At 42.0% G+C, this 17,550-nt stretch overlaps 1 protein-coding gene across 1 annotated transcript in view; it reads left to right on the forward strand.

The window, feature by feature from the left end:
* The window catches only part of LOC142503144 (complement decay-accelerating factor-like), a 41,537-nt gene extending 24,722 nt beyond the window's left edge, over positions 1 to 16,815 (forward strand). Inside the window, exons 9-15 of the mRNA XM_075615206.1 lie at positions 894 to 950; positions 1,608 to 1,658; positions 6,639 to 6,695; positions 7,620 to 7,643; positions 9,234 to 9,306; positions 11,688 to 11,777; positions 14,277 to 16,815. Of these exons, the coding sequence (XP_075471321.1) occupies positions 894 to 950; positions 1,608 to 1,658; positions 6,639 to 6,695; positions 7,620 to 7,643; positions 9,234 to 9,306; positions 11,688 to 11,772 (347 nt within the window). The 3' untranslated portion in view covers positions 11,773 to 11,777; positions 14,277 to 16,815. The remainder of the gene's footprint in view (positions 1 to 893; positions 951 to 1,607; positions 1,659 to 6,638; positions 6,696 to 7,619; positions 7,644 to 9,233; positions 9,307 to 11,687; positions 11,778 to 14,276) is intronic.
* Positions 16,816 to 17,550: the final 735 nt, after the last annotated feature.

The raw sequence follows: 17,550 nt of genomic DNA on the forward strand, positions 1-17,550 counted from the left end.
AGTCTAGTGGGGTCCACTTGACCTCCACAAATTGAAACCCCATAACAGCCACCCCTAGTTACCAATATACAATGAACAGAGGCACCGGTAACCATATACATATATGTGGGGGCACTAAGGCCCTTTACCTTGGTGCTTGCAGGACTTCTCGATATCCAGGGCGTGCAGTTCATCCAGGTGAGTATCCAGCAAGAAGAGAGGTGAAGATGTATAGCACAGCCGCAGTTTCCAACTCCCAGTGAGACCGGAAAAAATGATGAGGTAAGCACTCAAATGAACAACAGGTCAGGTTTTATTGCAGGGTGGTGCAGCAAAGGGACAACAGAGCCACACGAACGCACCTACGCGTTTCGTGCACTAGGCACGCGTAGGTGCGTTCGTGTGGCTCTGTTGTCCCTTTGCTGCACCACCCTGCAATAAAACCTGACCTGTTGTTCATTTGAGTGCTTACCTCATCATTTTTTCCGGTCTCACTGGGAGTTGGAAACTGCGGCTGTGCTATACATCTTCACCTCTCTTCTTACCTTGTTTAAAAAGTCTTAAACTTAAAAAAAAAAAAAAAAAAAGTTGGTGCTGTAGGTCCAGGCTTGGTGGTTCTTTCTCCTAACAGCTTGTGTTCTATGTGACAGAGCAGAGCTGTGGCAGAGATTAAAACAAGTGGTGACAGTTTAGGGTTTCTGGATGCTGGAACGTGTCCAATGAAAAAGCCCCCTCACCCACAGGGCAAATATTCTATTACAGCCCATAGCCATCTAAGGCCCATATTCACGTTGGCGTGCTAAGCTTTAGCAAGTCTTACCTTCCTGTTCATTTCAATGGGAGTTAGGCTGTACTAAAGCATAGCACCCTTTAGTGTATATGGGCCTAAACTTGCTGTACCTTCTGCTTCCCAGGAACACCTGCGCCTACACCTCCCAAAACAACCATATGGCCCAGTCTGGCAACATCAGGTAAGATAACTCATGCTTTGCGTAGAGGCCAGAGCCGCTCACTAAATGGTGTTTTAAAATACTTAATGCAGTGGAAAGCAGAGGGCACCTCATCACACACTCCTTCCTCTTTGAACAAAAATGAACAGTCTGCACTGTATGGTATGGAGATGCGTTTCTATAAGCTTCCAGCTGCTGGGATCTCACCCTTTCTGTCTGGAGACTATATTCTCTTAAATGTGCCAAACTTCGCTGCCCCATACCCCAAAATCATATCCAACATGTAAGTTCTTTGTTTCATCTATTGGAATTTGGAAGGTGTTTAGGGGTAACCAGCAGTATGTTTTTAGAGATGGCGAATCTTTTTTTTGTTGGGGGTATCGGCTTTGAGTAGTAGAAACTTTTTGTTTTAGACAGCTGGAAGTTTGCAGTGTACATTATTGCTTTATATTGCACTTTTGGGGGTTTCTGAAGAAGTTATGCAGTGTTGTTAGTTTTTTTTTTTGTTTTGTTTTTTTGTTCTGTATTTACCGCCACTTAGGAAAGACACTTGTGCTTCACAATCCTTGTTCACAACCTAAACACAGGGGCTTAGTGAGTCTCCTAACTCATCTCGCCTGCACCACATCTCGCCCTGCCACAATGGGCCTAAAACCGCTTTCTGCACATTCTCCTCAGGCACAACACCTGCACCTCTCAAACCAACAAACCCCTATGTGAAAACTACAGGTAAGAGGCCTCATGACGGCTCCCCAGCGTGTTTGGAAAGTACTTAAAGCTGCAGTGGAAAGGAAGAGGGAACCTCTCCTCCCCTCCCAACTTTCCTACATCCAGAAATGAACGTTCTGTAATGTGTAGAGTGTTTCTGTATAAACTTTCAGTCTATTTGGAGACTACTTTTTTTTCTTTCCCTCAGTGGTTTAAATATTGACCTTGGCCTCGCTGCCCTATACCCTAAAATGATAACCAACGGGAGTTATTTGAGCTCAATCGGTGATTGGAAGATATTAGAAGGCATCTGGGGTGACCAGTAGTGGATTTTAGAGTCAATTTTCTGGGGGTTCTTTAAGTAGAAGAAAGTTGTTTGCAAACTTCATTGCCTAGTATTGTACTTAATACTGCTGCATATGTGCTGTTCCTTGACTAGGGGTTTCTGAAGAAGTAATGCACTTTATTGATTAATTTTTTTGAAAGCTTCACTGGTTCTGGTTTGTTCTTGGCGGAGTAAGGTGATAAAGGGGACAGAGTTTTGTGATGGAATAGTTTCAGAGGAGAGGACTGTACCAGTTGATCTCGGATATGTACTGGGGCCGGCGATCCTTAATTTATTAGTGACATGACAAAGTGTCTAGAAGGGAAAGGATGCCAATTTGCAGATGACCAAGATTTGTAGTACTTCATGGAAAGGGTGGTGGGATTTGTGGAAAGCCTTCCAACAAATGTGGTACGAGCTAATACAGTAAGGAGATAAAAAATACTTGGGATAGATATAAATGGCTATATATAAATAGACCGGGAAACATAGGATCCAAAGGGGTCTAAAGTTTTAAAACAATTTGGCCCACCTAGTCTGCCCATTTTCCAAACTGTTATCTGCTTCTATGTTGCTTCAGAAGCTTGCTCACAAACTAAACAAAGGACTGTAAGGAAGCTACTAACTCGAGCACCTTACCTGCGCTGCATACTTCCTCCTCCACCACGGTCCTACAAAACTTGTACATTCTCCTCCCTCAGGCACAACACCTCCACCTCTCTAACCAACCACACATTCTTATCTAAAATCTGCAGGTAAGATGCCCCCTGCTGTGTGAACATACTTTAAACTGCAGTGGAAAGAGAGGAAACCTCTCCTTCCCCCTCACCTTTCCTACCAAACCAGAAATTAGCATACTGCACTCTGTAGCGATAATGAGTTTCTATAAACTTTCATGTACCCTCAGCTCTCACCCATTTTGATCTGGAGACCAGTAGCTTAAATGTTTTGCCTTCCTGCCCTGTAACTTAAAATCATATTGGAGTTCTTTGTTTCATCTGTTGGTGTTTGAGAGACTCAAGTATAACCAGCAGTAGGGTTTGGAGAAGGTCAATCGTTGTGCTCATCGACGTACCTGTCAACCCAAGGGGAGGGGGTAAGGAGAGGAGCTTTGTCTATGCAAAATCTCACACCATGATCTGACAGAAGGGAGCAGCCAGAGGATCAAACCTCTCCCAAGTGTCGGCTCACCATGTTCACTAATGATTTGAAAACACTTTAATAGGAGTCATATTTTGGTAAACATGGTGTCATTCACCCAGGCATAACCCCTCAAACATGTCATTGACATTAGTATACTTTTTAGTCTGAGAAGGGGCCAAAACATAACTTCCGAGTCTAAATTTATAATCCGGTAAGTATCCATGTAACACCTTAAACTGGTCACTGCCAATGGTTCAGTTTTAGAGCACCTAGAACTCAATATCACAAGTCCAGTGTTTTTCAACAGGTCATCCTAGAAACTCGTGGGTTCCCTGGGCATCCTTAAAGGGTTCCCTGCAATTTAAGTAATTTGAAAATTGTACCAAATACAGATGAATTTACTATGCATCTGATCTCAGACGTGCTATTATAGAGGGTTGCGGTTCCTTACAATGCATCTGATATCAAATGTGTGTAGTGCACATAGTGTACTCAGCGCTTCACAAAGACTCTACAGTACACGGAATTATAATACAATAAGCATAGCAAAGTCAGACAATAGGAAAGGAAATCCCTACCCTGGAGATCTTACAATCTAACTGGTATGCTTGGAGATTTAGAGACATCAGTTGAGGGAATAAGTGCAGTAGATGGCAGTGCTTGACCACAATTGTTGGTATGAGTGACCGAGTGTGGGATAGTCACTCAGCCATACCAATGGATGCTGTTTTTGCGGTGTGAGTTAAGGTTGGTCGGTATTAGATAGGTTAATACCATTAGCAGGTAAAGAGGTGACATCAGGCGTGGGTGAGAGCAGATGTGTATATGGCTGGGTCCAGGATTAGGAGAGATGAGTGTTTGTGGGGGTGCTTTTTATTTAGGGGTGTAGAAGTTGGAAAGGTGTAAATAATGGTGTAGTGTGCAAATGATAGGTGGAGGGGAAGTGCGATGAAGAAATGTGGCTGGAGGGAAATTGGGGAGAAGATGAAGTTTTACAAACGAGTGAGAAAACAGAAGATGGGGAGGGCATAATGAGAAGTAGGATGCGGGCGTTCCCAGGTATTGGAGGATAAGAGTAGGAATTGAAAGAGAAGGTGACTAAATCGGGCCTGGCAGGGCAGTGTTATTTATTTATTTATAAAATATTTTACCAGGAAGTAATACATTGAGAGTTACCTCTCGTTTTCAAGTATGTCCTGGGCACAGAGTTAAGACAAATAATACATGGTTACAAATATAGTTGCATAAATGAACAGGGTATACATTATATACAAGACATTGCATGCACAGTTAGAGATAATATATATTATGTGTGTATGAAACAGTTACAGACCAGATTAAAATGTGAGAGCCTTAGATTTGAAAGAACTTAAACTGGTGGTGGCTGTGAGAGTCTCTGGTAGGTTGTTCCAGTTTTGGGGTGCACGGTAAGAGGAGGAACGTCCGGATTCTTGAGCCTTGGGACCAGTAACCGTCTTTTGGATTATGATCTCAGGTGATAAGTGCTGCATGTACTTCAGTGTAGCACTGAAGATTAAGCAGCTACTTAGAAACTAAGTCTATATAGACTATATTGTACAATTTGCCAGACCATTTTGGAAAGTCTGTCTCACATTTGCGGGGTGGTTGTTGTTGAAGTGTAGAGTCCAGTTCTTCTTGTCTTCACCTCTACTTCAACTCCAATATTAACTTCGCAGACACTTCATATGTGACACTTAAGATGTTACACAGCCATTATGTATGTGCTGTTAGAGAGGGTTGGGGTCCCTCAATTTCACAATATAAATATAGGGTTCCTTAACCAAAAAAAGTTTAAAAACACTGCCATACAGTACGTCCTAACGGGCTGTTCTGTTTCTCCATCTTGGCATGCTGTGGCCTTTACTCCAGAACAACCAATAAGTGCTGCTGCAATTATTTCAGCACTATTTATGGGTCAGAATTGTGGGTAAACAGACTTAGGCTAAGGCCCCGCTGCCTCAGACCACGCGCCCGCACTGCAGACAGGTGGCGCGTGGAGAGGCACTTGACCGCTATATGCGGTCTGTAGAAAGAGGGAGTGGGGGGGGGGGGGGGTGTGACCAAAACAGGTCGGGTGAGACGAGCTCAGCAGCCGGAGCTGGCCGCAACCTCCCTACCTCGTGCAGCCTGAAACGGCATTGGAGGGAGGGGAGGGGAGCAGGGAGGGGGAGGAATGTTGCCATGCTGCACAGAGGACAGTGCAGATTTCGAACCACAAAAATTCCCGTAGCTCGAGACAGCTCCCCTTCTCTCCATCTCATTATCTTCCTGCCGCACCACGTGACGCGTCGCCGCTTGGGATCACGATCCTCGTGTATCCCCTGCTGGCTGACGCGTCACAGTGCGCAGCGAGCCTTGCAGAGAGGAGGGACTGGGGCCAGCTCGCAAGGAACATATTTTATGTGTGTGCTGCGTATCTTATTGCCTGAGTAAAATATTTTGTGTATTTTAGCATTAAAAATGCCTTCAGGAACGGAACCTTTCATTTAAACAGTGTTCCTATGGGAAAACGTGTTTCGCTTTACAACGTTTCGCTATCAAACGCCATTTTGAGTAACGCATTGTGTTGGATAACCGAGGACTGCCTGTACAGCAGGATTTAATATGCACTTGCTAAAGATTTCAAAATAAATATACAAGTAATTGAACAACGTACGATTATTACATTTGGAATGACCCAGATGGCAAGATAATTTAAATGTTCTTAGTTTTTTTTTTAGAATACCTGTTTGTATACAGGCAGTCCTCCGTTATCCGACACAATGCTTTACTCAAAATGGCGTTGGATAGCGAAACGTCTTAAAGCGAAACACGTTTCCCCATAGGAACACTGTTTAAATGAGAGGTTCCGTTCCTGAAGGCATTTTTAACACTAAAATACACCAACTATTTTACGCAGGCAATAAGATATGCAGCACACACATAAATTATATAGTGTATATACTGTATTATATAACATAATATATTATATAGTATAATATAGTATAATATATTATATTCTATAATATATATATTATATACACATAAATATCGTTGCAAAGTATCGTAAGAGCGTTGGATACGCCATTCGTTGTAAAACGAAGCATTGTAAAACGAGGACTACCTGTATTTAGCACTGCATACCAGGAGTACCGGAACTGCCAGTTAAATCAGGAGCAGGTGATGTTACCAGTTTTAGTGCCCTGTGCCATTTAAATAAATGCACGGTTGGTTTGGTTACAAAACTGTGATCTGAGAATAGAGCGTAGTTACCGATCACATGGAAGGAACATCCAGAATTCAGCCTCCACTCCGACAAGTGGAAAAAATCAGGTCTCCTGGACATAGTTGTCTACTAAGAGTCTGCGAAAAGGGTTGTTTGAGATGTGATTTCTGTCAGTCAATGTATTCCTTGTGCCGTCTCTCAATTCATTCAAACCGCTCTGTTTTTGTGATGGGTTGAACTGCTAATTGTTGTGAATTTTCATAGGCATGACACTTCTCTGCTCACGGGATGTGTTATTTACCTGCAGGTCCCACTGTTACCCAAAAGCCAAGTGGAGGAAATGATAAAGATCCTGATCCAACAGGTAGGTCAGGTGCCTGCTTTCTGTAAAATTCTTAATATTTTGCAGGCAGAAACTAAGTGGGACTAAAGGGGCCATATACATGTGTAACTGTAGATTTTCTTAACCATTTGAGTGCCATGGCCCCTCCAGCACTAGCGATCCTGTGAAAGATCCGTCTCCAATAACTCAAAGAGGAGTCCTCTACAGTTCCTCTTGAATGAGCAGTGAGATTATGATGTAGCGACTGTCGCGGTGCCCCTGGAGTGCCAGACCCCATGACTTAGTAGCTGCCTCCATGGGCTACTGAAGGGTTAAAGCCGGATTCCTCTACTCATCGTTAAATACTCTCCTTCCTATCATTGCAAAGTCCTTTTGCTGCAGTTTTTAGCCACCCCGCCCTTTTTTTAATTCTGCACTTGAATTCCAGAGAGAGCCAGTTGCTGAAAGTTTGCTTCCCCTGGGAGGGTCAAATGGTGCCTGTCCGTCACCCTCACCATGCAATCGCTTGTCTTAACTACACGTTAATAGATAATTAAAAGTAATAGATTATCAACATAACCGCAGGAACGATCTGGTGATGACTTAATTTTTCTCTATTTGGGGGTGCTGCTGCTGCTGCTGCTTCAAGTTAAATGATCATGTTGGTGCTACTTTTACCCTATAAAGTTTTTTAAACTGGTTGAAGCGTTTTGTCTCCATACTTTGTAAGCAGCATAACTGTCCAGCTAGGTGGTGTGTCTCAGCTAGGGGGGGAGGGAGGGGGTGGCTGCCAAATCTCTGGCTAATAGGAAGCGGCAAGCTCTTCGTTTGTGGCTTCCTATTGGATAGCCATTTAAATCCTATTTAAAAAAAAAAAAAAAAAACAGGATATCATACATGTAAACAATGCCGTTCCAATCGTGTAAACCAACCCCTGATACAGATGTTACATTTATGTCTTATTAGGTTCCAATAAGAGTCTCATTATAGGTAAGTGATTTGTATACCCGGGGAGAGAGACACACACACACACACACACACACACACACACACACACACACACACACACACACACACACACACGTTTGGTTGTGTTGAAGTAAAACTGCAAGTAACAAAACATTTCTTGGCAGGTAATGTATTTTATTTTTTAATTTATAGAATTAGCAGTTTAATGCGGTTCCGGTAGAAACTATGTATCCTGACAATCTATGGGGACAAGTATTTTAATTTAGAGAGGATCCTATGGAAATCCCTATGCGGACATTATATATTGTATTGGGAAGGGGATCCCATGAAAGTCTATAGGGACAAATCATGACCTATAGATGGGAATCCCATTAAAATAATGTGAATTATGCATGAAAGAATAATCTTTACTGGCATCTGTTCCCAGCACGTGGTCAGTACTGGTAATAAAAGCTACAATATAATTTGTACTGGTAACAAACGATTTGATTGTGCAATACATTTAGCTGTTGTGAAAATGTATTGTGTTTTTATTTTCCATCTAAATGTCTGTGCATGTGAAAGGTAACCGCGCTCCAGTCATTGATGAGAATACATTATTCTGTAACCAGAACAAGTACAAATTTAACGGCGATAATTTCCTGTTGGTAAGACCTGCCTGGATAGGAGGTGCAGCGAATTGATCACGCAGGAAGGTATTGTGCTTCCCTGCCGCCACGTGACTTTGCATTAAGAATGTCGCACACCACTGATGAAAACAAGAACATTTTAATGAAAGGAGCAGTTCCCACCCTCACCCAGCTGAACAACCTAAATTACAGCTCGGAGGACCTAGTCCACCAGCCACCAACAGGTCAGATTTTTCATCTATCCCTGCTTCAGCACAGGTTGCTCAGTCAATGACGGCAACTGATTGAGACTCTTGTGCTGAAGCAGGGATATTCTTAACCTGACCTGTTGGTGGTGCTTGAGGACTGGAGCTGGCCACCCCTGATTTAGACATTTCTACTGGTAAAGCTAGTGCTGGTACTTTCTGGTATTTAAATCCCCCTGTGTGACACAAGCCAATAGGAAGCTTTTGCAGCTTCCTATTGGCCCACACGATGTGGGAGATTTAAGCTTCCTTTGTGTTTCTGCTGGAAGGGACAGTACTGACGCTACTTTCAGTGGTGGGTATGTTGGGAGCCAGCGGGTACCTAGAACTGAACGTAACGCATTTTGGTTTGGGATGCGAGAGGAGGGGGAGATATAAATGGTGGTTGGGGGTTATGAACAGGGGCAGTTGTGACTGTAAATCGTAGTCCATACTGGGGAAATGGTCTCATTAAAAGATTAGCCATGTTCCTAGGTCTCCCAGGCAACAATAAAACAATTCAGGTTCATGCAGCTGTACAGAACCGAGAACCTGTAATATGCAATTGCGGCTGCACATTTCACGCCCAGCCTCCCAACTGGAAAGGGGATCGGTGTATCAGCCCACCCAGTTACAGGCGGAGAATGCCGGAAGTTAATGTGGATTTGCCTTGATCAGACCAGCAGAAAGTAAATGCAACAGATCAAGAGGGAAGTGCTCGTATTTAATATTTTCTGTTTCTTGCCTTTTTTCTTAAGGACTCGTCTGCGGAGTTATTGTCTTTCTCCTTCTCATAGCCCTAGGGGTGTATTGTTATTTGAGAAAAAGAGGGTGAGCCTTTTTTATATCCACGTTTATGTTCTCTGCCACAGTAATTCTGCTTAGCAGGGCAAGCTAAACTCTTCAGCTGTGTCTGTTGCATTTGTTTGCCCTATTCCTGTCTCGTGTAGTTTGTATCTTCTCGCTTTACTTTTTCCTCCTTCTGCCTGAGTTTTTAATGCCCAGTTTCTGCAGGACCTCCCTGATCTGCAAAAAAAAAAAGGCTAGGCAAAATCCGGTCAAACGAGCATTTTAAAGTGCAAATTTGGAGGCTTGTAAACCAAGGTTTAATGCACCAGCGAGACAGTTCTGTGGTGCATTGACCCTTTCACTGCCAGAGGTTTGTTGCGTGGAATGTGGATGCCTTTGGCAACGGAAGGGTTAAGGAAATCTGCTCAGGCTGCAAATACAAACAGGAAAGTGTTTGTTTTTTTTTTTTTAATTTTTTGTTTTTATACAGGTCCCTTGGGTGCTGTCGGTGTGGATTCCCTTTTTTTTTTTTTAATTCATATTCTGAATTTATACACAAACCCTGGAATCTTTTGATGACTGTTATTATGGGGTCGCTCTGCGTGGGTCCCCCACTAAGAGCTTAAAAAAAAAGCCAAAGTACAATCCCAAAACTATCAATTTATTCATTCAAGTTAAATCTCAGTTCTTTTAATTTACTAAACACATCAGTCATCTAATTAGTTCATTGGTGTCTATGAAATACCAGCTTAATTTTTCCAAGAAAGTTATGTTGTGATTTAGGAAATACAAGGTGTCAGTTTTGTATAATCTTAGACTTCAGTTCAAAGAAGGACCCTTTAATATAGTGTTAAGTTGGGGGAACATAGGGGCTCTTGCTTCTGTTCCTATAGCTTCTATCCATACTTCCATGTCTTTGCCTCTGCTACAAAGCAATGTTTTCATGGATTGATTTCTGCTTCCTTTAATTCTGTCCTCTGGGCCCCTCCTTCTGGAAACTGGATCTTTTCTGCTGTAGAACCTGGCAAAGATGACCTTGCTTAGGGCTATTTTAACACGTATGTGTGTGTACACCTTGCCCCTGGCAAGGTGAAACTAAGGCATGAGCGTGTATATATTCTGAAAAGTTTTATAAATAGGGCCTGGAAGGGTTATTTAGCTTCATACTTATCCTGACCCTAGCTGTACAAGCTCTTGTAGGTGCAGTTAGATGTAGCCAGCCTAAAAATCTCTTGCAAACATGTTTACAATCAAATTGGGAAAAGGGAGTAGGCAGAGGAAATGAAACCTCTCCTAACTCTCCGCTCACCATGTTTATATTTGAACATGATTAATATGTATAGGTGTCAGATTTTGGTAAATAAGGCATCAATCACTTATGTGACCCCTTAAACTTTTCACTGCCAATCATGGGGGATGGAACTAGAAATGCTTGGGGTGCACCTCCATCCTAAATAGATTCTGCACTCCTGCTGCCATTGGTTCCCTTTGGTCTTGGAAGGTACTGACCCTTTAAATACAGTTGACCCCCTTCAGCATGTCTGTTGCCATTATCTTTGTGCAGGCAGTTCACTTGTTCTGAACCCTTCCAGCACTGAAATGATTGATTATTACATGGTATATTGCTCTAACATCTGCTGAGGAATGTTTGCAATCACAGCATCAAACTTTAAACGGTCTCCTGGAAAGTTGGGGCCAACGCTTTTCTGTCCAAACTTTCTCTTCTAAACTTTTTCTGGTCTATCTTTTGGTCTGTCCCTTAATTGTGGTGAATTAATTTCTGTACCTGATATCTTTAGAACTGTCTTTTTTTTTTTTTAAAGGAGATGGTATGTTACGCTTCTTAAATTGAAGGACTTCTCAAACCCCTTACGCAGTTTTATGAGCCTAATATATCAAGCAAAAGTCTTCTGAGAATGATACCATACATCAGAAGCAAATTAATGTTTTGACTTACGGGGAAAGAAATGCCAGATGTGATCAGTCCAAGAAGCTCCTGGAGAAATGTATTTATTTACGGTCAAAAGGGTAGGTGGTTTTTCCCACCATTGACTGGTTTAATAAGGAGCTTTGTCATAAAATGTTGTACAATTTAATGGTCCCGCGGGAGAGTTCTTATAGATTTAATAGCGTGTACACAAATATTACATCCAAGAACCCTCATTAAAAGCAATCCCAACTTGCAACAAATCTAAATTTCTCCAGGACCAACAGTGTTGCATTCATTTGCACTACTTGATTTCAAATAGATCCAGGCTCCCTTTTAGAAATCTATACTGTAAATTATTATCGTCCATTTCAATTGCAATAAAGACAGAACGATATCTACAGTTACATTACAGAATCTCCTTTTAAAAAAAAAACATTTCGGTGTTTTCTCTGATAATTTTCTGCAATGGTAGTTGTGTTTCCCCTTTGCGTAGTGAATACAACACATATGAAAACTGCAGAGATGGCGCCCAACCAAACCAAATGCCAATGAAGAAAACAAATATCAAATCGGTCTAACCAAGGTATCTCCTTTTGGACAGTGCCACCAATCTTCAAGTTTCTTTGCTGGAAACTCTCGCTTCTCTTTGAAATAGAGACGCCATCCTTTCCAATGGTCTTTCTTCTCTAGCTCTGTGGTATCTGCTTTTGCGCTGTTACATACTGACATTAATGTGACATTTCCCCCCTCTAACAAGGAGATATTTCTGTTCAGTTAATTAGCAGGACTAGCGTTGCCAATCACAAACCTTGACATCCTGTATCTGCTGTTTAATCCTGTGGTGTTTTTGTGGGGGACGGAAAGTATCTAAATCCCAAACAAAGACAAATTAATTTATATCTCGACTACAATAAATTGGCTTTAGTTAAAGAAATGTAATACAAATATCTACCCCACTCCACAATTGGTAATGCAGCCGCAGTACTACATTTCCTAATCCCTGTACGGAGTTCTTAGTTGTACCCTAAGAAGTGCAAGAACTCAAACAGCCTTACAGTAACCTATAAAACCTTGATGAGACAGCTCTGTTTAATTCCTTCACCACCAGAGGGGTTTAAGCCATTCCCTAAAAATCCTGGCTACAGCATATATTTTAGAAAATTGCCAGTATAGCGCATGTGAACCCAGAAATGTTACATTCTTGTCCTAATTATCTCAACGTCGCAAAGCGAGAGACTGGGACTTTGGGTTGGAATAAAGTTATGCACAGCTGGGTCTCTACAACACAGCTGGGTCTCTACAACACAGCCTTCCACTTCAAAAGCCAATGCCTTGTACACAAGGCCACTCTGGCACAAAGACTGGGAGACTCATAAGTGCCCTGTTATCCTTATTAATGCTAAGGCAAAGTATGTAGCGCAGTCCCACAAACTCATCAATTTCAACAGTGTCTGTTGGGTTTAATATACCCGTAAACCACCTCCTTAACCACTTTTATTGTGGTTTTCCTAATTCAATGTCTGGTGCGTTAGAGACCTTGCAGTGAGAAATGCTTCTGAAACGTAAGGTAATGTTGATACTTTTTTTTTAATGGCTATTGTTACAAGAGAATTGCAAGATTTTGGGACTGCTAAAGTCCCTTCAGGCCCTGGTAGGAAAAGTCTCACCTTTGGGTTATAACCTTGGAATTAAAGGCAGTCACTGCTGGGTAATATCCACGTGTGGTTATGTTTGGGCTGCATTATATTTTGTATGGATACATTCATTTCCAGAAAGGAGGCAGGGGAGCGGCATAGCCGATTATAGTTCACTCTGACTTGATATGCATGATCTGTGTATCTTTAATCAGCCGGGTATTGCAAATCCTCAAATACATTGCCAACAGTGACCTGTGCCTGGGTAATTTCTTATATAAATCAGGAACATTTTGAAGCTGAATCAGTATGGAATTAATGTAATTTCCTCTGGAGGTGCCATCTTTATATTTGAATATCACCCATGATGCCTCCTCCCTAACCTGTAATATGCACCATTCATGTTTTAATGGAATGAAGGACTCTGGTTAAAACTCTGCCCCTTTAATTGCATAGTTCAATGTTGTGTGTAAAACACAAGCATGTACCCCGCTTCTCACTATATTAAATAGTGGCATTAACGAGTGTTATAAATTTGACATTTTCCTGCCCCCCTGCGAATCAGCTGGTTATTGTGTATGGCCATCTTTCCGAAGGGAGCAGCGTTGCTATAGCACATCCAGACGTGTTCTGTAGAGTCCGGCTTCTGTTACAATCTGTGTGTGAGAATTATGCAGTTTTGTCGTCTCACCGGTACCACGAGTTAAACGTTGATGCTAAGGAGCCTTCTTAGAACGAGACGTGTAGGGCGCGTGCAGGCCGTGTATATTAACAGCCACAGCTTTATATGCACGTGACACTGGCTTAAATCCGCATTAACACTTCTTCCAGGGACAAATGCCACGGTTTGTGAGATTGTTCAAGCTAAACTGTTCGTTGTGTTGAGTTTACCTAACCTGGATTCATCCATTTCTTGTGTTTTATTCAAATACTAATACCATGTTTGTCTGTAATTTTGATATATTTTTTTTGTTTTTTCCGATTTTGCTAAGTGTGTGTGTGCTTTTCTCTTTATATACGTAAAAATGTTGTTTTCTTTCCAATGTTATTGCATTCTAGCAACCGATGGTATAACTTTTACGTAGTTTTAATTATAGCTGCCATTTTCTCTGCTAAACTTGGCCTGGGGAAAATATATTTATTTGTTTTAAACACCTATTGGTGCATTAATAATCTTGGGGGGGGGGGGTGAGGTAGGCAGAGAGACACATGTTCCCACTTAATATATGCTCAGAGCAGGTCTCTGAAGATCTGTGCACCATGAGGGAAGGTTGCCTCACGTCAAGGCGTAGCAACCTTCCCTAATTCAGATCCTGCTCCCTGCTCTTTATCATGGGAACTGAAAGTGTTCCTTTGGTCTCCCACAATCTCAGCGTTGTGCTCCGGCCCTCCCGTGAATTCAATAGAAGTCATGCGTTCTTATTAACGTGCTGTCTCTTCTCTCTTAGGAAACGTGAGCCTGATCCTTACAATGCTCATTATACGACTTGCGATGCTTAGTTACTAAGTTCTGAAGGATGGAACATGGCATTTGCTTTTTTGTTTTGATCTTCCCTATTAACACCTTTTTTTGAGATGAGCTAAATACAGTGGCCCTGCAGTGTTTTGGACATGCCGCTTCTTCCTCGATCTGCTAGGTTATGACTATCTTTTGCATCTTTGCCTGATGTAAAGCCGTAAAGCCTGGCACGTACCAATGTATACAGCTATTTACCATGAAGTTGCCTTCAAAGACCAGGGCGTCTCCTGCCAGGTTATGCCCACCTGAAGTACCGTCCACCGCCTGCTCCTTCTCACCTAGCAGTTGCGTATAAGGAACCGTCACTTTAATGCCTCCCGGATTGACAGCGCTGCACGCCGGTAACCCCGTCAGGACAGGATTGTTTAATGTCTTAAGTTTGCTCAACGACTATTTTTTTTTTTTTTTTTTTTATTTTGCAATTTTGTGAAGGCTACTTTGCCAAATGTGTAGACAATAAGATTTCACCACCACCTGTGCTCCAGGTCTAAGGTTGCAGTAAGTGCAGGGAGACCTGCGATGTGTGGCTCTTACCTCATGGCAGTGAAAGGGTACACTGGACAGAGTTAATCAGACTAGTATTTGCACATATGTTGAAAATTTGTTAGCCGTTTAAATTGATCAAAGGCAGCCATATGTTCTAAGATGTGCTTCCGGGCCGCAAGACCACTTCTAGCCCATTCACTTGAATGCTCCGTAAAGGCCATATTTACTAAGGTGTGTTTGGAAGGTGTCTTGCGGAGTAGCACAGTTTAGTAAACAATGAAACAAAGTCACGCTGTCAAAGCAGTTTTTGATGTCCATCTTTAACTTGGGAGAGGGTTGGCTAACGCATACTTGCACCCTTTAATGTTGCATGGCTGGGCTCAGCAGATATTTGTGGTAGCCGCCTGAACACGGTCTGCATTAACCGTTCTGCAAATTTGTGAACATTGTGCATCTCAATACACATTTGATACCATTAAATGCTGGAACAGAATGCAAGTCTGTCATCCCAGTAGTGAAAGGGTTACGTGCACACGTTAAGCCGCGCAGTATTTTAATTTCACGCATGCTCGTTCTGCTTGTCATATATAATTAGACACATTTATTTTTGTAAGGATTTTATTTTGTATTTATTAAAGGTGTTAACGAAGTAATTTAAATAGCCTTAAACTGTTACTCGGCCGCTTTGCGTCCCATTACTGTTAGACGTGTGTTGCAGGTTCCAATGGCTTAAAGCAGGGGTGCTCAACTCCAGTCTTCAATCTGACGTGTTGAGGAGGCTATTCAAGATATCCCAGCTTCAGCACAGGTGGCTCAAAGCCTGATCCGCCTGTGCTGAAGCGGGGATATCCTAAAAACAAGAGGGGGGAGGAGGAGAGAGAGGGGGTGTAAGGACTGGAGTTGAGCAACCCTGGCCAAAAGAATTGAAGTTTGGGCCATTTCTTAAAGTTCATATTTTCTGTTTCTGGGCGGATGCTCCAGCGAAGGTAATTTAAGAGGAATGTATATATTTTGTTAAATGTCAGAAGTTGAACTATAGAGCAGTTTTTTCTGAATTCGTGAACATTAACCCTTTCGCTGCCAGAGTGCAACACACACCCCTCCCCCGCCTCCGAGAGAGGGCTAAGCTTTACCTGGACATCTCCTTTGATAGTTTGGGGCTGGCAGGATAGTGCAGTGCTGCATACGGTATGTGAACTGCTCATACGTGGTTTATTTTTTTTGGGGGGGGGGGGGAGAGGTTGGCTTTAAAATCACGCAATTTTATTTTGGTTTTCAGGCGGACATTGTTTTAACTTTAAACATAAGTTTGTTATTTTCTTTTTGTTTGTGTAAAGACTTTCAGATTATAGGGGTGCGCAAATGATGTTTTATTTTGATGTCTGTCAGTGTATGTAACAGGCCTTCACCACTCCGCTGCTCGGCATTGGCCCTTAATCTATAACGGGGGCGGACAACTCCTGTCCCCAAGAACTACCAACAGGTCAGGTTATCAGGATATCCCTGCTTCAGCACAGGTGGTCAGAGGCTGTTGAAGACTGAGACACTGATTGAGCCACCTGTGGTAAAGCAAGGATATCCTGAACACCTGACCTGTTGGTAGTTCTTGGACTGGAGTTGACCGCCCCTGTTCTATAACATGCAAATCTGCCAAATGGGTGCTTTGGCCCTTTACCGAATAAGCAAAATTGTTTATTTCGCACAGGTTTGCTGTAGATTATCTAAATCTTGATTTAACTATAAATTATGTGAGTTTAGGCTGAGAATCGGATATTTGTGCAATATGTATTTTGTCCCTTTCACAAGCATCTGTGAGCCTTTTCTAAAATGTTATGTTAAATAAAGTACACTGGAAAGTAATAAGATATTTGTACCTAATCTTTTTGAATGTTCTTTAAATGCAAATGGTTTCTATAACAAGTGTGATTGTGAAACACTTGGATACCGCCAATTCTAGATAAAATAAAAGAACAGAACCTGTATTAATCCTGTTGGTTGTTTGTTTTGGGGGGGGGGGTTGGGGGGTTGTCCTTGTGTGTTTTCTGTATGATGTATGATCAAATATTTGATCGAGAGGATTTGTACAAGAAATAATGAGAAATTAGGTCTACTTGTTGCAAAACGGATAAATACTGTATGATGGTTTGCACTGGATTTGCTGCAAAGAAAAGGAATCCAATTGAAGTAACATTTTAACTAAATGTATAATGCACTTGTGTATATCACCCCGTTATCTGTATTATAACTCCTGTAAAGTGCTGCATAGATTGGAACGATAGAAGTTAACAATACTGTACCTACATTATTGGAGGTTTTTCCTTTTAATAAATCTGATGGTTTCTCCCCAGTTTTGCATGGTGGAGAATTCCATAACTGAAATTGGAATGCCACACTGCCCTCTAGTGTGTGGACATCTTGGCAGTTTAAATGACGGATCTGTGTGTAATGCTGAATGTATAATTTTGCATGCACAACGATCCTGAGAGCTTACAAATGTTATTGGGCAAGTCGACACCTCCGTGTGCCCTGGGTACCAAAATCAAAAGACTATGATTTGAAACTTGTTAACCTACTTCAAAGTTCTTACTGCTGAGCTACTTTTTCTGGAGGCCATCAAGTCTATCACATTTCAGCTTGCAGATGTCCTGTATGTTTTACAAATCTTGTTCAGCTGGTTTTAGCTGATTGGAAGGTAGCTCTTCCTATCTTGTTGAAGC

The sequence above is a fragment of the Ascaphus truei genome, chromosome 9, assembly GCF_040206685.1.
Source record: "Ascaphus truei isolate aAscTru1 chromosome 9, aAscTru1.hap1, whole genome shotgun sequence".
Classification (NCBI taxonomy): domain Eukaryota; kingdom Metazoa; phylum Chordata; class Amphibia; order Anura; family Ascaphidae; genus Ascaphus; species Ascaphus truei.